Raw genomic sequence first — 27041 nt, forward strand, 5'->3', positions numbered from 1 at the left:
ATAGAAGTAACCATAATAGCGTCTCTAGATTTCTGTGTTCCCCCTGACCTCGGAAAAGGAATCATTGACGCGCAGACCGCGCAGTATACATAATTCTTTTTAATATTTTTGTGCAATTATTTGTTTGCTTTATGTACAGTTTCGTGGATACTGAAGAACATTTTGTCGAGATCAGCATCGGGTATATTCAGCATCAAAAACTCCATTAGGTAATTGTAGAAAATCTCGAATTTTATTTTCTTTGAAAGTCAATTTTGACTGCGTAGTGTTTTGTGGTAAAGCGGGCAATGGAGGTGGAATTATTGATGGTGCCTTTGCCAATTCGGTTAAAGCTGACGCTATTTTTTCGATGCCGTTATTGTTTTTGTTGTTTCTTCCTCTTCTAATTTTTTCATTCGTTCTATTTTCTTCATCTTCCTCAGGGAAATTATCAATAGTCCTAAAATAGATAATAATCTAGAAGATAAAAATTATTTTTTACAGATTTGAATTACTACTTTTGTTTAGTTTGTATTTCTTAAAGAAATGTCATATTCTCGAAATAGGGGGAAATGGTGACCATTGATACAGCGGGAACATTGATACAGTCATCATATGTCTGCATGAGAAACATCTAAGAAGGTCACGTATTCATGCATATATGGCGTTATGATACACGAATAACCTAACCAAATTTCGTACGCGAGCAGTAGCCACTTGATGAATGACAGGTATAAACGTGTTTTGCGTACTCTCAGGTAAATATTTTCAAAAGTCTTTGAAGCGTGATTTTTCACATTAATCTGATTAATACTAAATAAATATTTCGTCAAAAGTAAGAAACAGTATATCTCTTACTAATTTGTCGAAAATATTGACATGACTTTGTATTATTTTCGGCTGAGAATATATTTTATTATGTATGACGCTGTGGGGCAGATTCGTACACTGACTCGTGGAGCACTTTGATACATATCAATATGTATCTATGTAGTTTATAGTATTAAGTAAGATATTTTTATATATTTTATTTTAGACGAAAATGGTAAGAACGTACCAAAAAAAGACCGATAGGGTCTATATTGATGAAAATGCCGTAAAATTGTTAATTCCGTATAAATAAATATCTCTATATCTCTATATACAATAAACATAGCTTGTTTTAATAATAATCCAATTTATTTCTGAATAATATTAATATAGATCACTGAGAATCAGTGCCCCATGCCCGTATCATTGTACCCCGCATATGAGGCACATTAATACGAATTTCATTTTTTACAAAAAATGTTATAACATTTCTTATTATTAACCGACAGCAAAAAGGCAATCAAAACACGTAAGTAGAAGGACAAGCCTTTAAATTTAACCTATTACATTTATCTTAATCTATCTGCAAAGTTATTTATTTAACTCTTGAAAAAAATCGTATCAATGTGCCCCACTTCCCCCTATGGCCACGATTCGGGAGCAGCGGCAGCAGATCCAGTTGTTTTTGGACGTGAAGCTATATACTTTTCTCCAAAAATAATCGACCAAACTTTTCCATTTGGATTGAGCCACAATTGGATTAAAGAAAGAAGAGATATCAGGAAATGTATCTAAAATATTTAAAATTATTAAAGAATTAAGATAAGGCGAGTTTGTATATTGTGAGAGCACATTTCAGTTTAGTTTAGAAAATTGTTTAGTTTCTAATAAATTTTTAGATCTTACCTTTCAAGTCTTCCACGATAAAATCCCATGCAATGCTTATTTTAAATTTTGACCTTTCTTTCATAGGAATGTAGTAATTCCATATAACTTCATTATTCCTTACTAACTGAATCAGGTGTGCGAAACTTTCAGACGTCCAGACATTGTCTATTTCTCCTGTTTTTAATTTTTTTTTTACATCCAGATTTTTCCAAAACCGAAAGTTTTTTTTGTCTTGTTGAATTGCCACAATGCTCATTTACTTTAATGCACTCATTAATATCTTCTGCCACCTTTTCGCGTTCTCCATTGCCATCAGAAACAAGGTAGCCTGTTTCTGGAACTTTTTTTAAAAAACATAATTATAAAATTAAGACGTTTTGCCCATGAATTTTAGTCCTTCTAAATTGATGTAATTTTGATACTTATATTATAAGCATCTTATTTAAATAATTTAATTTACTGCAAAAAATATTACCTTTAACCAGGGTGAGGTAATATTTTTCGCAATAAATTTAATTATTTAAATAAAATGCTTATAATATAAGCATTAAAATTACATCAATTTAGGCCCAGTTTCACAAGTGTCGGTTAACTTTTAACCTTAGATTAACTCACTCTTCGTCTCTTTCTAAGGGGGACGTTAAAAGGAGACGAAGAGTGAGTTAATCTAATTGTAAGATTAAAAGTTAACCGACACTTGTGAAACTGGGCCTCAGACGGACCAAAATCCATGGTCGAAACATCTTGGCAATTAATCTGACCAAAACCAATGGTCGTATTGTCATGACAATTATTATAGCCAGTTGGGTCGATTAACAACTCTTAACTGTTATTTTGATTAATTAACCCTTAAATGCCACACCTCTCAAGAATCTCGTAAATGACACATGGGGTCTAAAAGACCCCAGCATGAAAAATGTCTCTTTACTTATTGATTTTTTGATATTTAGTTATGAAAATTATTTTCAATGTTGTTCAAGGCTTAGAAAAGAGAATAAAATGCTTATATTGTTAAAATTTCAATTTCAACATAGTATAAAAAATTAAGATCGCCAACAGTTAAAATGTTGGCTCCAAAATCAAAAAAATCAAAAATAATAAATAAATATATATGAGCTCCATATTTGGCGGGAACATTTGAAAATATATCATTCTAAAGGGTCTGGGGTCCGCTGGACCCCGGGTGGCATTTAAGGGTTATAATTGCTGGCGAAGTAAATGTTACTTGCTCGATAATTATAAAAAACAAAGTTTAAAAAAAATATACCAAATTCTTTAAGCGGGTAGGCAATCTTGACAAGCAAAGAATTTATCTTTTTTCTTTCAAATTAAATATTTAAGAAATAAAAAACTGAATATTTGAAACTTTGGCACATGATTCGCTATATTCTTTTATGATTATTTAAAAAAAAATCATTAAAAAATATTAATAATAACGAGAGTTATTGCGGTAATGAAGGGAAGCAGTTCAGTAGCTGGTGGTGGACATGAAATCTCGAAAATGGCTCCAACGATTTCTTTTAAAAATTTTTTATAAGTTGTTGAAAACAATATCTAATAAAGATATGTCGGAAACAGAATTTCGAAAAAAATTCTTAAAAAATAGTTTTTAGTTGCAAAAAAGTATAAAATTGCATTTCCAATTTTATTAAAGATTCCGACACATCCTTAGATATTGTTTTCAACAACTTATAAAAAATTTTTGAAAAAAATCGTAGCCGTTTTTTCGAAATTTTATGTCAATCACCAGCTATTGAACTGCTTCCCTTCATTACCAATAACTCTCCTGTTATTATTAATATTAATAATTCTTTTTTTTTAATAATTATAAAAGAATATAGAATTATATGTGCCAAAGTTTCAAATACTCAGAATTCTTTATTTCTTAAGTATTTAACTTAAAAAAAAGATCTATTTTTTCGCTTGTCAAGGCCGGTTGTCTACCCCCTTAAATATTATTATTATACATATACCTATCCGTGGACGCATAACAAATTTTGTATCAACAGATACTGAAAGACCATTTAAACATTCATGATCTATTTCATTTTCTTCGTTAGGGATAAGGTTTTTGGCACCACACACTCCGCAGGAATACTGCTGCATTTCGTCTTCCTAAACAATTACCGACATTTTAATTTTGATAATGGGAATCTTTTTTTTTAATTTTTTTTATTTTAAAAAATTATTAAAATATTTTTTTCATGACTTTTAGTCTATAATACATATATTGTAAATTGTTTGGAATATATCTTTATTTTGTTTTTTTAATTTATAAATTAAATAAATTAATAAGGTTTACTGGCAAGTATTTATATTTTATATTTTTTTAGGTATTTATGCATAAAAGGGGCCTCCTCTCCGATTTCAATGACCTTGATATATATTGTCAAGGTCATGACCCCGAGTGACCTTCAGAAGGTTTTAGTCGTCGGTCGTTATTCGTTAAAAAGTTATTAACAAAAAAAAGTTTGGAAAATATAGCAGCTATTTTGAGTATTGGAAGGCATAAATGACTAATATATATGTCGAAATAGTTCACGCATACACTTTTCAAGCAAGACGAGTTGTCACATGGGTTCGTGGCGCGCTTTACAAGCTCGTTTATTGTATATCGCCACAAATATTCACACAGATGATCACTAACTTTATCTTCTTTAATACCACCTCTACTTAAACGAGCTTGTAAAGCGCGCCACGAACCCATGTGACAACTCGTCTCGCGTGGAAAGTATATGCGTGAACTATTTCGACATATATAAGTATTAGGATGCCGTCCCATGCAGGACGGAATTTCGGAAAACGGAATCTCGGAATCATTCTGATTGGTTAGCCTCATGGAGCTTGTACTGTGCCCCATGGGGCTAATCAATCAGAATGATTCCGAGATTCCGTTTTCCGAAATTCCGTCCTGCATGGGACGGCACCCTTATGGCGTTTTTGATTTGCTACTCGACCCGACTCGGGTCGCATCAATGGACGTGGAATACATACATAGATATGTATGTATTCCACGTCAATGATGCTAGAGTCCTGTATACATGATGCGACCCGAGTCGGTTTGAGTCGCAAATCGAAAACGCCATTAGTCATTTATGCCTTCCAATACTCACATATATTCAATATACAATTTATCAACAATTTACTGCTTTAAATGTTGTGTTTTGGTAAAGCAGCGACTTTTTCGCGAAATAAAGTACTCTTTGCTTTAACAAAAAGACTTCAATTTATCAACAATTTACTGGTTAAATGTTGTGTTTTGGTAAAGCAGCGACTTTCTCGCGAAATAAAGTATTCTCTGCTTTAAGGGGGTAGCCTGGAGTAGAACGCCAAAAACAAGCGCTTTTTTTGGATTTTTTTTTAAGAAACTATTTAATATATATTTTTTAAACTAACACCATTTATTGTGTACATATTGAAGTGTTCAAATTAATTTTTTTGAATAAATATATGTAAGTACACAAAAGTTATGCAATTAAATACGAAGGTGGTTTCGAAAATTCTTCCTCAACTGCGTACACTCTAGCATCCCGTAGAACGATCTGAAATTAAAAAACCAAAGATTTTTGTAAAGTTTATGAGTGTAGTTTCTAGTTATACCTAAAAAAAGATTTTTTTTATCATAAAGAACTTTAAAAATGGTGGTTTGAAAAAAAATTTTGTTTTTTGCATGAATTTTGCACTTTTTTTTTGTTTATAACTTTTTTTAAACAACATTTTTAGTACATATTATAGGTATAAGTTCAAGGCAATTCAATTACCTTTAATTTAAAAAAAAAGGACTCGATCCATCAAGAATATTTTGAGTTATCGTGTACGCAAATTTCAAAAACATGGTTTTGAGAAAAACGCGTTTAAAGTTTTCGAACAAGAAAGAACGTTGATAAAAGCTTATTATTGTTGATTTACCTATACTTTTTGGTCAATCTGCTATTCCTGCTCCATATAGTATCCCCTCAACTTCTTCATGCAGCTCGTTTTGCTCCAACAGCCGTTGTTTATTTATATTTTTTAGTGCGCGAGTAATGCTGGTGCTTCGACGATTCTGCGAGGTCGTACGGCTATTATTAATTTTGTCGGCATAATCTCTGCATGTTGTCCCAATAACTATTTCCAAGTTTGACATTATGTTTAGCACGGACAGATAGCCTTCGTTAAATATTCCAGCTGCTATGTAAGCAGCAATCTCTATAATCTTCCGGCCGCAGTGGAGGTGTTTTGGAGCAAACCGCCAAACAGTAGAGTTAAAACTCTCGTTCGCATTTTGGGTATGCCCACCCAAACGTACTATACATTGAATTTATCCTTTTAGGAACGCCAGCAGGCAACGGGCCTTTTCAAAGACCGTTGAGAGCTCCCTCCCCAGCATCTGCTCCTCGGAGCGCTCGAGCATGCGCAGCGATTGAGCTCATTTCAGCCCGCTAAAATCTAAATTCATGCTTAGGGCTTAGGGAGCGTATTCTAGAGATAGAATACTATCGATTTAAGCAAAAAAAAATCGATTTTTTGAAGCCGCTACTCCAGGCTACCCCCTTAACAAAAAGACTTCAATTTATCAACAATTTACTGCTTTAAATGTTGTGTTTTGGTAAAGCAGCGACTTTCTCGCGAAATAAAGTATCTCTGCTTTAACAAAAAAACTTCAATTTATCAACAATTTACTGCTTTAAATGTTGTGTTTTGGTAAAGCAGCGACTTTCTCGCGAAATAAAGTATCCTCTGCTTTAAAAAAAACGTAATATTAGTCGTTTATGTCTCTCACAAGGGAACGGTCGGAAGTGTCCCTACCCGATTTGGATGCGCTTTGGATATGTTGTTGAGCATCAAAAAACATTAAACACGTATTTTTTTTGCGGCGTATCTCGACGTTTATTGGTTGAAAAAACCCGATTTGGAACCTACCCGATTTGGATGCGCTTTAGATATGTTGTTGAGCATCAAAAAACATTAGACACGTATTTTTTTTGCGGCGTATCTCGACGTTTAGGGGTTGAAACAACCCCTCGAAAATAACGGATTTTATAGTTTTTTGCGAATATCTTCGAAAATATAAGGCGTAACGACAAAAAATTTGAACGAAATGTTTATGGCTTTTTGTGCTCTTTACAATGGCGTAATCAGATTTTTCAAATTTGTCACATTTTTTAATTTAACCCCACCCCCACCTATTATTCTTGCCAAATATAACAATTTTTCTAACGCAAATTTAAGAGCGTCAAATGCCAAATACATCCATGTGTATTTTTATTATGATACCATTATTCGATTTTTGGCAAGACGAGATGATATGTGGTATAGGCGTCGCGCTGTAGGTAGGTGTTGCGTTATTTCTGTTCAGTTGCGCCGTACGCTTAAAAATTTCCATTTCAACTCCGGGATGACCGAAAGCGCTGATGCAAAGGCCAGCGCAAGGCGAGAGGTTAACGCTATTTCGAGAGTCCTAAACTAGCAACGGAATGTCGACTCCGACAAATTGTAAGATCGGGCGGGCAGTCGCAAATCATAATCTGAACGAACACGAGCGTCACATTAACCGCTACAATAATATACTATCCCGGTTACGGCACAACAAAATCAACAACCAAATTCACGCATTTGAATATCATTTGCTCGTGTCATAATTCCGGAAAGCAAGCATTTCAGATCGTAAGTTTGAAGTGTAAAGAACTGTGTGTTGTACGCTGTCGTTTTGTGAACATGTAAGTGTATTTTTATTGTTAACTTTTATTGGTTTCTTACGCTTGTTACTTTTTCCTTTGATATTGAATATTTAATATAATTTTTTATTTAGCTCTTACTCAATTCTTTGCCAGTTTTGCCAGTGACTATATAATCTTTTGGGAGAGATGCACTTGGACACGGTACATTTGGACACGATCATTTGAACACGATCAATCGGACACCGTTTATTTGGCCACGGTTCATTTGGACACCGTTCATTTGGACACGGTTCATTTGGACACCGTTCATTTAAACACGGTCATTTGGACACGATCAATTGGACACCGTTTGTTTGGACACGGTTCATTTGGACACCGTGTATTTGGACACGGTTTATTTGGACACGGATTATCTGGACACCGTAAAAAATACGGCCTGTGCAGTTAGACACCGTAAAAAATGCGGCCTGTGCAGTTGGACACCGAAATGCGCGACCTGTGCAGTTGGACACCAGAATGCGCGGCCTGTGCAGTTGGACACCGAAATACGCGACCTGTGCAGTTGTACACCAGAATGCGCGGCCTGTGCAGTTGGACACCAAAATGCGCGACCTGTGCAGATGGACACGAAAATGCGCGGCCTGTGCAGTTGGACACCGAAATGCGCGTGCATGAGGGGTGCAGGGGGAACGAGGCCCCCCCCCGCCCACGCATGTACTTTGATATAGGATATATTGACGAGTAAGGATGCAACAATATTAACATAATTTATGATTAACATGTCTATCATTTTCGTGTCCATCTGCACGACCTGCGCATTTCGGTGTTCAACTGCACAAGTCGCGCATTTTCGTGTCCATCTGCACAGATTGCGCATTTTGGTGTCCAACTGCACAGGCCGCATTTTTTACGGTGTCCAACTGCACAGGTCGTATTTTTTACGATGTCCAGATGATTCGTGTCCAAATAAACCGTGTCCAAACACACGGTGTTCAAACGAACCGTGTCCAATTGAACCGTGTCCAAATGAACCGTGTCTAAATGAACGGTGTCCGAATGCTCCGTGTCCAAATGAACGGTGTCCAAATGAACCGTGTCCAAACAAACGGTGTCCAATTGATCGTGTCCAAATGACCGTGTTTAAATGAACGGTGTCCAAATGAACCGTGTCCAAATGAACCGTGTCCAAATGAACGGTGTCCAAATAAACCGTGGCCAAATAAACGGTGTCCGATTGATCGTGTTCAAATAACCGTGTCCAAGTGCATCTCTCCCAAAAGATTATATAGTCACTGGCAAAACTGGCAAAGAATTGAGTAAGAGCTGAATAAAAAATTATATTAAATATTCAATATCAAAGGAAAAAGTAACAAGCGTAAGAAACCAATAAAAGTTAACAATAAAAATACACTTACATGTTCACAAAACGACAGCGTACAACACACAGTTCTTTACACTTCAAACTTACGATCTGAAATGCCTGCCTTCGGAATTATAACACGAGCAAATAATATTCAAATGCGTGAATTTGGTTGTTGATTTTGTTGTGCCGTAACCGGGATAGTATATTATTGTAGCGGTTAATGTGACGCACGTGTTCGTTCAGATTATGATTTGCGACTGCCCGCCCGATCTTACAATTTGTCGGAGTCGACATTCCGTTGCTAGTCTAGGACTCTCGAAATAGCGTTAACCTCTCGCTGTCAGTGCCTTGCGCTGGACTTTGCATCAGCGCTTTCGGTCATCCCGGAGTTGAAATGGACATTTTTAAGCGTACGGCGCAACTGAACAGAAATAACGCAACACCTACCTACAGCGCGACGCCTATACCACATATCATCTCGTCTTGCCAAAAATATAATAATGGTATCATAATAAAAATACACATGGATGTATTTGGCATTTGACGCTCTTAAATTTGCGTTGGAAAAATTGTTATATTTGGCAAAAATAATAGGTGGGGGTGGGGTTAAATTAAAATATGTGACAAATTTGAAAAATCTGATTACGCCATTGTAAAGAGCACAAAAAGCCATAAACATTTTGTACAAATTTTTTGTCGTTACGCCTTATATTTTCGAAGATATTCGCAAAAAACTATAAAATCTGTTATTTTCGAGGGGTTGTTTCAACCCCTAAACGTCGAGATACGCCGCAAAAAAAATACGTGTCTAATGTTTTTTGATGCTCAACAACATATCCAAAGCGCATCCAAATCGGGTAAGGACACTTCCGACCGTTCCCTTGTCAGTACTTAAAATAATTGCTATATTTTTCAAACTTTTTTTGTTAATAACTTTTTAACGAATAACGACCGACGGCTAAAAACTTCTGAAGGTCACTCAGGAGGGTGACCTTGACAACATATGTCAAGGTCATTGAAATCGGAGAGAAGGCCCCTTTTATGCATAAATACCTTTTTTTATCTATATATATATAAGTACCGTCGTCTGTATGTGTGTATGTCTGACCGCGAACTACTCATTCGTTAGTGGACCGAATTTTTACCAAAAGTATATGAAGTAGGGGTAGAATTTCCCGGGGAGTGCCATAAAGTGTATAGTTTTTCGTTACCGATTTTCTGGAAACCGGTTTTTTTAATTTTTCCAATTTTTCGGGATATAATTGACCGAATCTTAAAGAATTATATATGAAGTAGGGGTAGAATTTTCCGGAGAGTGCTATAATCAAGTGGAGAAAAAACTTCAAAAGCAAGCAAAGAAAGAGAAAGAGTATAGTGATGGAATAGAGGCTGAAAAAAGTATTTATATATTACATACAATGTTGATGTAATGATTGTATACATTTTTTACTTTATATATTTAGTAACCTATGAAAAGAATCAAACAGAGAAAAAACTTCAAAAACAAGCAGAGAAAGAGTGTAGTAATGGGATAGAGATTGAGAATAGCAAGCGAAAAGAAGACAAGAATGAGGCTGGAAAAAGTAATAAACGTAAAGGAAACGATGAAGAAGATAAAGACAACAAAAAGAATAAAATACAAAAAATGTGAAGACAGATTAACATTTATTATATCTTATATACAAAAATATTGTAAATTGTTTTGCTTTTAGTTTATATCGTTAATTTAAAAGAATTTGTTTTTATAGAAAATAAATGTAACGTACAATCAAAAAGTGATGATTTTAATGGTTCGTCGTTTCAATATTATCATCAGCTATTGCATATGAATGCGCAATCTATCTACGTAAGTCTATAGATAAAAATATATTCGATACCAGAACGTCTCTGCTACATAAGTTTAGTTTAATTTTCGACAAAAACATTTCGATACAATAATTACATCGTTAATTTCAGATATTTTCAATAGAAAATTGACAATATTTTACGAGATATTGCATCAAATAATAATGTGAGTGTATCGCGACGATATAATGTAAATATTTGCTCAAATTCATGAAATAAAATATAATAGAACTCAATCAAAATATTATTTTTCATGTGCGCAAAAGTGCTATCGATCGCATTTACCGAATTAGCTCAAGATACTTTTACGATTCTTTTACGATTCTTTTATCCAATAATAAATCAGTATTATACGTAATACTGATTTATTATGGGATATTGTCAAGGACCACCCCTGCTGCGGCCCCGCTGAGTATACCAGCGTTGCCGGCTCTGACCGCGTCCTCTTCCTCGGCGATTTCCTGTAACAAGGAAATATGAAATAGTATAAAAATACTCTAAATAATAAATACAAAATTTAAAAAATTAATTTTTATTAAATACAAAATTAAAAAAAATTAATTTTTATTAATACATACTCATTGGTCCCTGCTGCTGTATTTGCGCCAGCGGTTGCACATTGGCTTCCTGCTGTTGCGCAAGCGGCTGCTCGTGTACTACCTGATGCTGCTGCGCTAGCGGCTGCTCCAGCAGTGGCTGCTCGACCTCCTCCTGCTGTTGCGCCTCCTGCGGCTGTTCTCGCTCTTGCAGACGTCTTTGGAGCTCCGCAATTTGCAACTGCTGCAGTTGCAATTGTTGCATTAATTCTTGCAGCGTTGGCAAGTTGTTATTATTTCTTTCTAAAAATAGAAAGAAATTATCAAAATTGCAAGTTTTGCCGTTAAAAATTTATAATATTTATTTATAACCTAATACTTACGTGACATTTTAAGAGACGCATTCCTTGCTTCACCGCGATGAAGAAATTGCTACTCCTTTCAAGTTCTCGCGCCAAGCACGTTTTTTTTCTTCTAATTCTTACGGGTGATGCATGTTTGAACATTAATAACTATTGGACCGAATTTTTACCACAAGTGCCATAAAGTGTATAATTTTTTGTTACCGATCTTTTTGGACGATATTAATATTTTGATCTCAGAAGATTGGACGAAGGAAATGGAAGATTACAAAAATTGTAATTATAAATATTAATTAATAATTAATTGAGTTTTATTCAATCTTGCAAAACGTATATTTCGTGGGTGTAAAATAAAATTCCTTTCAATAATATTTATATTTTTTAATTAATAGTAAATAAATGTAATAAAATTAAAAATAAATAAATCCTTTTCATAAAAATAAATATAAATTTAACAAATGATATCGTTCATAGCTTGATCAGTTTTAAATGAAATATATATAGATAAGATATGTAGGATAAGTTGCTACTTTCACATATTATATGTCAATTGATAAACCAGTCACTTCAATTCGTGACTGTCGCGAGCGATTATATTTTGTGTGTCAAGAGTTAGCATACAGAAAAGATACAGTTTTTTATGCAATCGATCAAAGACAAATCGCAAGGAAAAGACAAAAAGAGAACATTATAAGAAAGAGAGAGAGAGAGAGAGAGAGGAAGGGAGAGAGAGAGAGAGACAAAGAAAAAAGGTATGTATCTTAAATTCTTTCCATCTCTCCATCTCTTTCATACATACATACATACCCAGATAGCCAAACCTGAGCAGCAGATTCCAAGCAGAGTCTGCATTAAATTTTTGGTATCAGGAAGGCAACAAATTGCACGCGGAAACTGCTCTATCAGACGATGTTGTCAAACTGTAGCCAGAAATGCGACAGAGCCTGCTGACAGGCAATGTGAGCAGATTAGCAGCAGAAACCGCGCAGAGCCTGCACACATACTTAGCAGCAGATTGACAACAAAGATCGAGCAGAGCCTGCGCGCATGACTTGAAAACAGAGTAGCAGCAAAAACCGAACAGATTTTTAATTAAGAAAGATGCATGGTAGCGCATCTTTCCGTGATAGTTTGCAACGACGCCACTAAGCGGCGCATAATGGTAAGACTAACTCGTAAGTAAATTTCAGTTGAGGGCTAATATAAGCAGGGTTCCTGCGAAGCAAAATTATAACATCCGCGAGACATATCTTTGTCAGCAATACAACGCAAGGCTCAACCAAAATTGCTGCAATGATATAGATATGCAAAATAATATTTTCCAAAGTAATAAACAATTCAAACAATTATTGCTGATTGGGTTAAACATATTTTATTTTTCAAAGCAATATTTCTGATAGAAAAATTTTACAAATATTATTGTACATATTTATTTGCAATCTTTTAAAAATCTTTTCGAAAATATTTTTCTGACATAATCTGGCGGACATAGAAAGATTTAAAAAATATTTTTGTAAATTATTTTAATCTATACCTAAAAAATATTTAAAAAATATTTAAAAAATATTTTGTGCTGTATGGGTATGGACAAAGTCTGCTCGGTTTTTGCTGCCAATCTGTTCTCAGGTCGAGCGCGCAGGCTCTGCTCGGTTTTTGCTGCCAATCTGCTGCCAGGTTATGTATGCAGGCTCTGCGCGGTTTCTGTTGGCAATCTGCTTACATTGCCTGTCAGCCAGGCTCTGTCGACAGAACACGAGCTTAATGCGGACACAGATGGCTATGGTTTTGGTGTGCGATTTTGATCAAATTTGCTGCCAATCTGCGCGTATTCTGCTAACATTTTGCTATCTGGGTACATACAGACGACGGTACTTATATATATAGATAAAATTATATAAATTTTATTTATATTTATATCTATAATATAGATTATATCTATATATATAAGTAATATGAATTATACGAAATCTCTGCAACATATACATCGGTAACATGTAAAAAATTTGTGAAAGAATTGGAGCTGTTTTCGAGATTTTATATCTGTATCAACCCAAGGAGCGCAAATATTTTTTAAAAGCTGTCATTTACAAATCAAATGCTCAATTTGCATTAATTACGCATTTGAATGAGCGCATTTTGAACACGCAATTAATGTAGTTTGGAAGACAATGTAATTGTACGCGCATTAAAAGTACGTTATACATGCATTGGCGCTCCTTGGGAAGTTTATTTAGACAACTGATTTATGAATTTTTAATGGTATTTTTTTACATATGATTTCAAATTATGTTTTTTTTCTTTCACAGATATTTTATCTTACAAAAAGAAATTATTTTATCCTGTTCCTGTTATAAAGATTTTTCCAAGAAGTTTCCTGTGGCTATTTTTCCGTTCTTTTTTATTTAAAGGTAAATAAAAAGACATTTACAGCAGACTTTCTTTAACAGCAGATATTTCACATTTGTGAATTGTCTGCTGTAGAGATATACTATAAAGAAGACATTTTCGAAATTTATTTTTGACAGATTTGACTATGTGGATAATTAATTCCTCATTAATTATTGCGAAGATAGCATATAAAACTAAAAGATGACAAAAATAGGTCTTTTTATAGTCGTACTGCTTTCTCTACTAAACATAACTTAGAATTTTTAAATAGGGCAGGGGTTTTATAAGAATATATAATCATATAATCATATATTTTTATATATAACCATATAATGTTGTTCAAGATTATATTTCCATTTATTATATGATCATATATAATTAATTATTATATATCTACTAATATAAATAAATAAGAGATATTTTTTCATATGTATATAATCAGATACTCATATATGGCCATATAATATTATTCAAGATTATATTTCAATTTCTTATATGACCATATTTATCTATATATATAAAACAGAATAAGTACGAGAGAGATAGAATGGTAACAGAAAGAACATAACGGGAAAAAGAAATAAAGGATCAAGCAAATGTGATAATACGAAAATATAATAGTAAGAATAATAGTAAGAAAAATAATGCAAACTGAAAAGAAAAGAACAAGTAAGTTTTAATTATACAGTAAATTTTTCGCGATTGTACATACAAGCAAACAAATTTCGGCGTTCAATATTTAGAGAACAAGTAAATTTTAATTATAAAAAATGCCTCGAAAAAGAAAAGGCGAAAATTTGAGTAAAATGAGTCGTGAAAGCAGCCGTTCAAGACAGAGGCGAAAAAATAAGAGTTGGGAGGAAAGGACTGAAAGACTTGAAGCTGATGCTCAGAGACATGCTCAGCAAAGGGCCGACGAAAATGATGAGACAAGGTATCAACGACTGGAAGCTAATGCCCAGAGAAATGCTCAGCAGAGGGCAGAGGAAAATGATGAGACAAGGTATCAACGACTGAAAGCTAATGCCCAGAGAAATGCTCAGCAGAGGGCAGAGGAAAATGATGAGACAAAATCTCAACGACTTGAAGCTGATGCCCAGAGACATGATCAGAGAAGGTGCCAAGTCAAACAACTGAATCACCACATTGCGCTAATTGCCAAAGGTCATGAAATGAATGTGCCTGTTCACACACTTGGCCAAATGAATGTCAAATGCCAATTTTGCAAATCGTTAAACTTTACATGTGAAAAGCCTAAAGATGGAAAATTTACATATTGTTGCCAAAAGGGTAAGCTTCAATTAAAACACATAAATTTTCCTGAATTTCTTAAAAAATTATTCATGGGAAATAATGCTCCATCTAAGAATTTTATGGATAATATTCGTTCGTATAACAGCGCTTTAGCTATGGCTTCCATGGGTGCCCCAGGCAATAGGAATCCCTTGGATGTAGTGAACCTTGCTCCTTATTGCTTAAAGATTCATGGGCAATATCATCATTTGACCTCGAAAGCAATGCGCCCATGTGATGGGCAACCCCCACGATATGCACAACTTTACTTTTTGGATACGGAAGAAGCTGTTCATCATAGAATGAATAACAAAGCCAACCAAGGGTGTGATCCAGCCCTGATGAGAGATTTATCATGTTTCATGATCCAATGCAATGAATTTGCCAAGACTTTTAAGATCCCAGATAGCAATGCCTGATGATCAGATTTCATCACGTCATGATCTTCTGATATTGATCGAAATGTGATGTATGTCTTGTGATCATATTGTGATGATACACATCATGAGTACAAGTTAACATGTATATGAGGAAATATATGAGCTCAGATATTGACGTTACTTAGCCAACTCATGATAATCACATGCTGACCCTGGTGGAAATAATTTTACAACAATTACCGCGAGCGCTAGTACCGCACGCTGCCGTGACGCGGCTATACCACGCGTCACTTTCTCGTAATCAAAAATCATCACGCGCTAGTATAAGAGGCGAGCTTGTGAGAAGCCTAATTACAATGTTCTTTGCTGCAGATCAGCTTAAGTGATACCTCTGGTATCACATAGTGCAGAGGTCTGCGAAGCAATTTTTAATAAATTGTTGGATATGTCTTACTTATTTATTTACATGTTTTTAAATAATTTTATTAAGTATGAAATATTTAAAATTGTTGTCATTTCTTGAGCTTTATATGCACACAATATGCAGTATTTCATTGAACATTTATGTGTTCATTATGTCACTATTTTGTAAACTTTTATAGATTTCATAACATGTCTGCATTCTGAGCAACATATGAGCCCGCATCTGTGTCTATTCTTGCCATCATGTTTTTAATAAACGTGAGTACAATATGTACTCAGAACGAACACATTTTGCTATCTGGGATGATGCGTCAAGTTGAACAAGATCTTAATCCGAGAGGCACTCAAGCTCCAAATTTGATGTTGTGCTTTCGAAATGATCCTCAACATGATCAAAGAAGATACAATGCTCCACGAGCTAATGAAATAGCCGTGGTCTTTCAAAATGTTGATGGTGAGCCTCCATTTGAGAGAGACATTCGGATTTATAACAAAAATTCGAACGATGTCCAACAAATTTCAATTCTGGACAAAAGATGTGACCCAATGTGTTACCCTTTATTATATCCATACGGTAATAATGGATGGCATTCAGAATTGAAATCTCATAATCCTCAATATCCAGGATTCAAAGTAACGCAAATGGACTATTACGCTCACTTGCTGGCACCAAGAGCAGAATTTAGCCAATTTCAAAGAGCAGGCAAATTGAGGTGTCAATTTATACTTGATGCCTATATGAAAACTGAAGCCAATAGGCTTAATTACATTAAATTGAATCAGCCTCAATTAAGAGCTGAACTTTATTCGGGGTTAATGGATCATCTTGATAATCGAGCACAAAAAGAAGGAATTACAGCTGGTATACCTGTAATATTACCATCCTCATTTATGGGCAGTCCAAGGAATATGCAAGAAAGGTACCAAGATGCCATGTCTTTGGTCAGAAAATTTGGTAAACCAGACATTTTTCTTACGATGACTTGCAATCCTCAATGCCCTGAAATTAAGGAAAACCTTGATTGATGCCCATTAGAGTATCGACCTGATTTGGTCGCTAAAACATTCAGCTTGGATGTCAAAGAGGTTATGAAGGATCTAATCCAAAATGGAATTTTTGGAAATATCATAGCCTATGCAGGCGTGATTGAATTCCAAAAAAGAGGACTTCCACATTTGCATTTACTTGCAATGTTGAGTGATGAAGATAAGCCTCGACTTCAAGAAGTCATTGACATGATGGTATGGGCTGAAATTCCTGACAAAGAAAGATATCCAGAACTTAATGCAAAAGTTCTGAAGCACATGATTCATGGTCCGTGTGGCAACCAATCTCAGAGATATCCTTGCACTGGTGACGATGGAAAATGCTCAAAAGGCTTTCCAAAAAAGTTTCGAGACGAAACAAATGCTAATGTGAATGGATATCCCATGTATCAACGAAGGAATACTGGGAAAAAATACATTGTCAGAGGAAAAGAAATTGACAATCGATGGGTGGTGCCATATTCGCCATATTTAATCATGAAATATGATCGGCACATCAATTTGGAAATATGCTCATCAGTGAAGAGCGTAAAATACTTATATAAGTACATTCACAAAGGATTTGACTGTGCCGCAATTGAAGTGCAAACACGAGATGGCACAAAGCTTATTAAAGTAGATGAAGTTAACTCATTCCTAGATGCAAGATATGTTAGTGCTCCAGAAGCAATCTGGAGACTGAATGGATACGATCTATTCATGAAGTCTCACACAATAATAAAACTAGCAGTCCATTTGCCTAATCGTCAAATGGTTTATTTCAGAGCGGGAAATGAAGAGCAAGCTGTTCAAAGAGAGCTCACCCGAGATACTACGCTGACTGCATGGTTCAAATTGAACCAATCTGATGAAAATGCAATGCATTTTCTTTATACAGATATTCCTTCTCAATACATTTATGAAAAGAAAGAAACTAAGTGGAAGCCACGCAAAAAAGGTGTTAATAAAGTACCCAGATAGCAAAATGTGTTCGTTCTGAGTACATATTGTACTCACGTTTATTAAAAACATGATGGCAAGAATAGACACAGATGCGGGCTCATATGTTGCTCAGAATGCAGACATGTTATGAAATCTATAAAAGTTTACAAAATAGTGACATAATGAACACATAAATGTTCAATGAAATACTGCATATTGTGTGCATATAAAGCTCAAGAAATGACAACAATTTTAAATATTTCATACTTAATAAAATTATTTAAAAACATGTAAATAAATAAGTAAGACATATCCAACAATTTATCAAAAATTGCTTCGCAGACCTCTGCACTATGTGATACCAGAGGTATCACTTAAGCTGATCTGCAGCAAAGAACATTGTAATTAGGCTTCTCACAAGCTCGCCTCTTATACTAGCGCGTGATGATTTTTGATTACGAGAAAGTGACGCGTGGTATAGCCGCGTCGCGGCAGCGTGCGGTACTAGCGCTCGCGGTAATTGTTGTAAAATTATTTCCACCAGGGTCAGCATGTGATTATCATGAGTTGGCTAAGTAACGTCAATATCTGAGCTCATATATTTCCTCATATACATGTTAACTTGTACTCATGATGTGTATCATCACAATATAATCACAAGACATACATCACATTTCGATCAATATCAGAAGATCATGACGTGATGAAATCTGATCATCAGGCATTGCTATCTGGGTAATTACAAGGCTTTACACAGTGAGCATCAAAGACACTGAAAGATTTTATCTCCGCCTTCTTCTTCTCCATGTGGCAGGAGCTAAATGTTTTGAGGATCTGAGAACTGTCAATGGCGTTCTTTATGAGACGTTCAAGGATGCGGCAATTGCAAAAAATTTGGTAGAAGCTGATGATCTTTGGGAAAAAACAATGGAAGAAGCGACAGGATCCCATATGCCTGCACAGCTTCGAGAGCTATTTACTTATATTTGCATCTTTGGAACTCCAACTAATGTACCAACTCTTTGGAATATATACAAAGAACACATGATTGAAGACTTTGTACACAGCAATGTTGTCAATCCTGAAAATATGGCTTTAAATCATATACAAGAAATTCTGAGGAATAATGGAAGTAGTTGTGAAAATTTCCAATTGCCAAATCCAAATCCAGTGATTATTTACGTAACAGAATATAATGTAGATGAGGAAAGAAGACGTGGTGACTATTTATTATCGACACTAAATGCTGAGCAAAAGTACGTGTACGATTTAGTTATGCGAGCAATTGATAATGAGAATGAACCACAGCGGTTATTTTGTATAGATGGGTTTGCAGGTAGTGGTAAAACCTATCTGTTTAACACATTTCTGAGTGTTATCCGAGGAAAAAACGAGGAGGTTCTTCCATGTGCATCAACTGGCATTGCTGCAACACTTCTAAAGGGAGGAAAAACCTATCACTCCCTGTTTAAGCTTACCATCCCAATTGATGATGGTGCGAAATCAAATATCAGAGGAAACTCTAAAGCTGCACGAGAACTGATATCTGCCAAACTCATCATATGGGATGAGGTGAGTATGACTGTAGGACATGCCTTAACAGCAGTTGATAAACTTCTCAGAGATTTGATGAAGAAATCACAACCATTTGGAGGAAAAGTTATTCTATTTGCAGGAGATTTCAGACAAAATCTACCTATAGTGCCTCATGCACAAAAAACAACGATAATTGAGTCAACTGTAAAATATAACCCGTTATGGAGAAATGTAACTCAAGTTAAACTCCAGCAAAATATGAGAACTGGAGATGAAAGAGAATTTGCAAATTGGTTGTTGCAACTCGGAGATGGTAAATTGTCAAATACAGATGAACTACATCCTGATACAATTGAAATCCCTCATGATTTTATATCAAAAGGATCTCTTATCAGTGAGATTTTTGGTGTTAAAATCACCATGGAACAAGTTCGAAATAATCATGATCGAGCGATCCTTTGTCCAAAGAATGAAGACACGTTTAAAATTAATGATGAAATCCTTCATTTAATGGAAGGAGAGAAAAAGGAATATCTCTCAATTGACTCTATTATGAGTGATGATCCACAAGAGCAATTGAATTTTTCGACTGAATTTTTAAACTCTTAAATTTTTAAACCTTCTGGGATGCCAGTTCATCAACTCAAAATAAAAGTCGGTGCTACAATTATCCTGTTAAGGAATTTGAATACAAAGAAACGACTATGCAATGGCACAAGATTTATTGTTACTGATTTGAAACCTAATCTTATTTATGCGGAGGTTCTAACTGGCCCTGCCAGAGGTCAGATTGTCTTTTTACCAAGGATAGATTTCCTTCCAAATGACTCGGAACTCCCGTTTAAGCTCAAACGAAGACAGTTTCCTATTAGAGTGGCATTTGCTATGACAATCAATAAATCCCAGGGACAAACTTTAGAAAAAGTTGGGATTTATCTGCCACAACCCGTATTTGCTCATGGACAACTCTATGTAGCATTTTCAAGAGCAACTAAAAGGGATAGTGTCAAAGTTAAAGTCAATGAAAACAGCAATCAAGGACATCTTATTGAGGGAAATTCAAAATCTTTTACAAAAAATGTTGTATATCGAGAAATTTTGTAAATTGACATGCAAAAAAATTAGAGGAGAGCCAATAATGCCGAGTCAGCGGTGAGTATTTCAGCCGGTAAAAAACAATATTATATATCCTTAATTTATGAGAGCTAATAAGAACAGGTAAGCGGAGAGTACTTCAACTCAAAAAAAGGATAAATTTCAATCGTGTTTAAACAAGGCATCGTGTCTGAACAAGACATCGTGTTTAAACAAGGCATCGTGTATCAACAAGGCATCGTTTATGAACAAGGCATCATATTTGTCACAAAGACGAGTGTGTAAACAATATAATGTCTGCACAAAACATCGTGTCTGAACAAGACATCGTGTCTGAACAAGACATCGTGTCTGAACAAGGCATCGTGTCTGAACAAGACATCGAGTCTGAACAAGGCATCGTGTCTGAACAAGGCATCGTGTCTGAACAAGGCATCATATTTGTCACAAAGACGAGTGTGTAAACAATATAATGTCTGCGCAAAACATCGTGTCTGAACAAGACATCGTGTCTAAACAAGGCATCGTGTCTGAACAAGACATCATATTTGTCACAAAGACGAGTGTGTAAAAAATAATATTAGAAAATGATCGAGTTTTTATATGTATACACATATACAGTAAAAAATATAATGAAAAAATAGAAAAAATATTCTAAATTTTTTACTCTGTTTCTAAGAGTATATGTATAATAATATATATAGTTTTATTTTCTTCTCTGTTATAGTTATAATCATAAAAATTCGATTATATCCTAATATTATTTTTTAGTGGACTAGGCCTACAGGGAAAACCACTTTTAAAAAAACGCGTCAACAATAGTACCTCATGGGTGACGAGGAAATCTATTGTCGTGACAAACGTCGGTTAACTTTAAACCTTAGTTTACTCACTATTTCATCTCTTTCTAAGGGGGACAGTTAGAACATCTCAAATCTCAATAATTGAGACTTCAAAAAATGATGTTTTAGGATAATAAAAAAGTGTGCAGGTAAAAAATTGCACATTGCTTCCTCATAGCTTTTAAGTGTGCAAGTAGAAACTTGCACATTGCTTCCTCATATAGATCTATAGTTTCCTAGCTTTGAGTTCCACGCGCTAGCTTTGAGGCCCGCGCGAAGCGCGGGCCGAAACGCTAGTACTTTATATTTTAAATTTTATATTTTTTAATACTTTTTTATTACTTTTATTACTTTTTGCGTCTTATGTCTATGTTATACGATGTCGGCGACTCCGATATATGATGTCGCCTACATCTCGACATAAGTAAAAACGTACCTTAATTAGGCTGCGTTCCGATATTTATTGTGCGTACTGAAAAAAGTATGTGACATAAAGTATAGATTTATCAGTACTGGCAGAGAATATCTGAATGTTGCCTTGTGGGGATCCGAAGTCGCTTCTCTCTTTATATATAGGACTCTAGTTTCATGGTCTACAATTAAATAATTAATTAAAAATTAATTATGAACTAACAAACAAAAATAAATGCACTACAATAATCTACAAACGAAATACAATCGATTTCACACCTAATTTTTTTAAAAAAGTTTTAAGGGGGACGTTAGAAAGAGACAAAGAGGAAGTTAACTTAAGGTTAAAAGTTAACCGATGTTTGTAGAATTGGGCCTTAGAAGACGTGACTATCTGGAATGTTATATACACATTATAGGTATAATTTCCAATCGGCAATTGCCTCTCTATTCTCATAATGATATAATAATAAAATCGGCTTCTTATCGCGAAAATAAAGGCAAAAATGGAGGCGAGACTCCTCTTCGCAGCTCTCTTAAATTCGCTACAAGCAAATTCGTTGACGCATTGCGTTGCTGTCTATAAAAATAATCTTTTGTTGTCGAAAAAAAAAACGGTGTTTTCGATCACGCGGAATGCAATCGGCTCCCGATAAGAATGCAGCCGGTTGACTTTCTCTGAAAGTGAAATCTTCGCTCGACAGAGAAAGTTAATAATGCCGCAAATAATTCAAACATGCTCAAATATCGCTCGCGCTTTACATTTCTTGCCGCGTAATCTTTCAACGACCGCTTACGTTTGATGAAGAGTTATCTCAGCGGGATATAAAAAAAAGGAAGATATCGCTCGTACCAGATTTCAATTCATGATTGTATTTCTGGTTCTTCAAATATTTTTCGTATTTTGTACTAGATGATAAGCTTATATTATAAATAAAATTCTATTCTGAATTCTAACGTGAATTATAAATCGTCTAAAGTGTGCTCGATATATTTGTTCTCGCATATTTCTATTAAGAGAATGTTTCTCCCTTCTCTTTTTTCTAAACTTGATATAAAAATGTCGATAATAAGATACAAATGTCAACACGGTGAAATAAATGTTTAAAGTTCAGCAGGAATTAAATTAGAATATAATATCGTTTTTTCTAGCATATATGCAAATCCACTGAATAATGAATATACTGCAAGAAGTTATAAATCATACATTATTTATCACGCTGAATATTATTTTCTATATCTGTTTTTAATTTTGCAGTCTGTAATCTGTTAATTGAATTTAAAACTCCCTGTGAATAAAATTATTTGTAAACTAAAAGTTGCTGAAATCCTAGCACATCTAACTTCGTACTTATGATGATATATTCTTAATTATTTCAGGAAGCAAATTAGGAAACGGCGAGGTCGCACACAGTGGATTCAAATAGAAAAAAATCAATAGTTATATAAACAAAAAATAACAAATGTATAAAGATAAAGAATCGCGTGATATACTTACGCATGTTGCTACATGCCTGTTTACGCTCGTGTAAACGTAGTACTTGTTCAATGCAAATAATGAGCGGAATTGACGACTTTATTTACGTTGCAAATATGAAAGTAAGAAAGTCATCGTAAACAGGAAAAAGGAGAAGGACCGGTAAAAAGTACCCCAGCCCCGGTAGTGGGTCATCGGATTCAAACGGCCGAGTGTACATTCGATCATTTCTCTGCGAGTCGCGTGTGTAACAGCATCCGAGTGTGTGCAGTCTGTACTTGAGGTCACGTCAGATTCGCGCATCTTCATATTTGCATAATATAAAAATCGAAGAACAAGTGAGTATCAAATATAGAATTGTCAGAGTGCCTTTTTTTTAAATCATCACTGCTTTGACTTTGTATTGCATTTTTTTGCAGTGGGTAAAGGGTCGATCGTGTTCTCGACTATGGACGATGAGACGGGAGAAAAGTTAGACAAGGTATTCGGGGTGAAGCCCAGTTTTGTGAAGGTGCAACCTAGTCATTGCTTGTTACCGCCGAAAATTATTTTCTACGCGCAGAAGATACGTGACATGCTGGTGTACGAGGATGACATTTGGATGATCTCGTTTCCTCGAACTGGTGAATATCTCACAATCAGTAACGCGCGTAATTTTAAGTAAACGTGGTTGCGCAATTATTAAAAAAAGGAAGAAAAAAATCGAAACGCGACTTTCTCGATCACGAGCGATACAAAACTGAGATAAATTGCAATTAATTCCACATAACGTAATTAGGGTGACTTGGATCAAATGCCAATTAACTTAATCGGCAATTAATTGATCCATTAATATCTGAGATATTTTGTTAATGCGGACAGAGTACTATAGGAGATTTATGGCCGTAGGGCCAGTATTGATAGGAGATCGGAGAAATTAGCGTAGTAGTGGAGCAGTCGTGGGGTAGCAGCATAAGTGCTAGGCGTGTGAGCGAAGGATCCCGAGTTCGAGTCCCGGTAGCTCCGTTAATTTTTCCCGTCGCTTACAGTACTAACTCTTTACTATTTAACACATAGATAGAATAACTGAATTAGAGATGAGTTATCTGTCGTAATCAATTTTGCCGGTTGAATTATAGTCACTGATTAAGTTAATCGGGATTTGATCGAAGTGTTACCTTTGTTTTCTTAAATGTCGCTTCTTGATACAAATAAATTTTAGGAAGTCACTGGGCACAGGAAATGACGTGGTGTATCGGCCACGATTTTGATTACGAAAAAGCCCGCACGCTCATACTAAAGCGGAGTCCTACTCTCGAGTAAGTCGATTCGATTTAATATTTTGTACACTTGTAACTCTTGTAAGAGAAATTATGTTATCCTAATCGTTCTCCTATTTCTTCTCTCTGTAGGGGTTCGGTTATCATGGTCAATGGAAAATTTGATGATTGGTTCAAAGATCTTTATCTAGGCGACTCCGTCGAAAATGTAACGAAGATGCCAAGACCACGATATATAAAAAGTCACCTGCCATGGGACTTATTGCCAAGGCAACTTCACGAGAAAAAGCCAAAAGTAATAACGCAACGTACAAATGTAAAATCGTGATTATTCCCTTTATAACATGTCGATTTTCCTCTTTCGCAGATAATTTATGTGACGAGAAATCCAAAAGACGTCTGTGTCAGTTATTACCATTATTGCAGAGTATTCCACGGTATGAATGGAAGCTTCAACGATTTTGCAGAATTGATGCTGCGTGATGGTGGTACGTTAAACAACATGCATTATTGAATTAGAAAATAACGCCATTTTTAGAATGTCAAAAAAAAATCAAAATTAGCATTACAATTAAGAAAGTTGTAAGGAAAATCAGAAATGTTAAAGTCAACATTTTTTATTCTCCTTACACAATTACCTCCTTAAAATTAAATTTAAGAAATAATGTTTGTTTAGTGCCGTACGCCCCATTTTGGGATCATATTCTGCCCTTCTGGAAGACGCGAAATCAAGATAACATGCTGTTTCTGACGTATGAAGAAATGAAACGGGTAAAGCACGCATTTGTTTTTTTATCTTCACAGATTTCTCTTATTAAGGTGGTTCAAGCAGTAATTTGAAGTCACAAAAACAACTATTGTTACTAGTGACAAATATGAATAATTTAGTATGTAAAAATCAGCATACATTTAAATTAATTATTTCGTAAGGTGTTTTCTCATTTAACCGTTGCTATAAACTGAAAATATCAGAGCAAAGTCATAAATTTGACTAGAGTTGGTGATATAACCATAAATATGATCACGCCGGTAAAGAATAAAATATACTAAAATAGAAAAAATATACATCACAATTTCTACAATTCCGCGATAGTGAATATATTCATACAACTGCCGAAAAAAATATGTTATCCTTATAACCTCCATTCAACGGTGGGAGAATGGTAGGACACGCGTCTTGTGCGTCAGCTGACGCGTGCGACGTTGCCAAGCAGCCACTCAAGACGGCCGCCATGACTCTCGTGTCGTGTCGAAACGTCGAAAGTTGCCGAAAGTTTGTCGAAAGTTTCGCTTTATTTATATACGGTACGGTCAATCAGTTTGGTGTCGCGTCAGTATCTTTAGAAATGTTTATTGCATCGATTAAACAGTTTTTTATTCGTTTATCTACTCGAGAAGTATGAACGTATTCCATAAATGTGCGATCTGACCCTCCTTTCCCTATTATCACCATGTAAAATTGGCAAAGTTTACGGACATATATCTCCGGAACCAAGCGGTAAAAAAATTCGAAATTTTTCAGACACACTCTAGGATAGTTAACCTTTCATTTAATATCATATTTTCCGGGCTATCTACATTTGACCTAAATGCTTGAACCACCTTAAAACGCGCGTTGCTCTTCGCAGGATCAAGTGGCGGCGATTAAGAAGACAGCGAAATATTTAGGCAAAACCGTGACGGACGAACAAGTTATCGGGCTGCGCGAACACCTGAAATTTTCCAAAATGGCGGAAAATCCATCGGTGAACATACAACAGCTCAAACAGCTGCTAGATGACAAGGATGAACTGAACAATGATCCGAATTTCAAGTTTATCAGAAAGGGCAAAGTCGGCGATTGGACGAATTACATGTCTGAGGATCTCGCTCGACGATTCGATAAATGGACGGAGGAGCATCTCTACGGGACCGGCCTAAAGTTCGATGTGGACGTTATGTCCGACGAAGAATAATAGCTTCGTATTATCCCCACCTGAAAGAATTATGAGAATTTTTATTTTAGATTGTAAATCTATAATTATTGTATTATAATCGATTTGTCATGGGAATTTATCATATTCAAAAACACCGTAAAATCGCATAGATAATAAGTAGTAGTAAATAATAATAATAATGATAAGAAATAAACGTATCCGCGCGAATCGCGCCGCTATGACACTACCTTGGCCTTTTCGCGGTCTCGCACGGACACGAGCCGATCGGGAAATCGCGGCTAATCATCCAGTCCGCAAGCCTACACAATGCGACACTCGCCCGTTGTTTCGTGCGCCTTCCCGACGTTCCATTGTACCCACGACGCGTTGATAAGATGAGCGAATAATCGTGAAACGCAAGGCTCGTTCGGCGCCAACAACGTTCGTGGGTGGTGGGTGGTAGTGGATGGGCTAGATTCAAATGAATTGGTAACTTTACCCCACGAGTGTAGGCGATGAATATCGATGTATCGATAGATTACGCATTGAAGATCACATATATATATATTATACATACTTTTGTAATAATAAACACAATTTTTTATGATAA

The 27041-nt window shown here is 35.3% G+C and overlaps 3 protein-coding genes across 3 annotated transcripts; 2 read left to right on the forward strand and 1 right to left on the reverse strand.

Annotated features, from left to right (window-relative positions):
* Positions 1 to 68: 68 nt before the first annotated feature.
* LOC139783764 (luciferin sulfotransferase-like) lies at positions 69 to 27041 on the forward strand. Its single transcript, XM_071722916.1, has 9 exons — positions 69 to 209; positions 546 to 737; positions 23160 to 23594; positions 23676 to 23879; positions 24458 to 24554; positions 24648 to 24810; positions 24883 to 25003; positions 25192 to 25286; positions 26144 to 27041. Coding segments are annotated over exons 3-9 (1008 nt in total). The 5' UTR covers positions 69 to 209; positions 546 to 737; positions 23160 to 23593; the 3' UTR covers positions 26471 to 27041.
* Positions 10260 to 11471, reverse strand: LOC139783769 (uncharacterized). Its single transcript, XM_071722930.1, has 3 exons — positions 11465 to 11471; positions 11124 to 11384; positions 10260 to 11006 (listed from the first exon to the last, which is right to left on the reverse strand). The coding sequence occupies exons 1-3, from the start codon at positions 11469 to 11471 to the stop codon at positions 10927 to 10929; spliced, it is 348 nt and encodes a 115-aa protein (XP_071579031.1). The 3' UTR covers positions 10260 to 10926.
* LOC139783753 (uncharacterized) lies at positions 16234 to 20040 on the forward strand. The gene is made up of 4 exons (XM_071722903.1): positions 16234 to 16381; positions 16523 to 16882; positions 16964 to 17911; positions 18710 to 20040. Exons 1-4 carry the CDS (start codon positions 16234 to 16236, stop codon positions 20038 to 20040), a joined length of 2787 nt encoding a protein of 928 aa, XP_071579004.1.

This window comes from Temnothorax nylanderi, unplaced genomic scaffold (genome assembly GCF_030848795.1).
Source record: "Temnothorax nylanderi isolate EJ_2023f unplaced genomic scaffold, tnyl_v1.0 TNYL_tig0538_pilon, whole genome shotgun sequence".
NCBI lineage: Eukaryota > Metazoa > Arthropoda > Insecta > Hymenoptera > Formicidae > Temnothorax > Temnothorax nylanderi.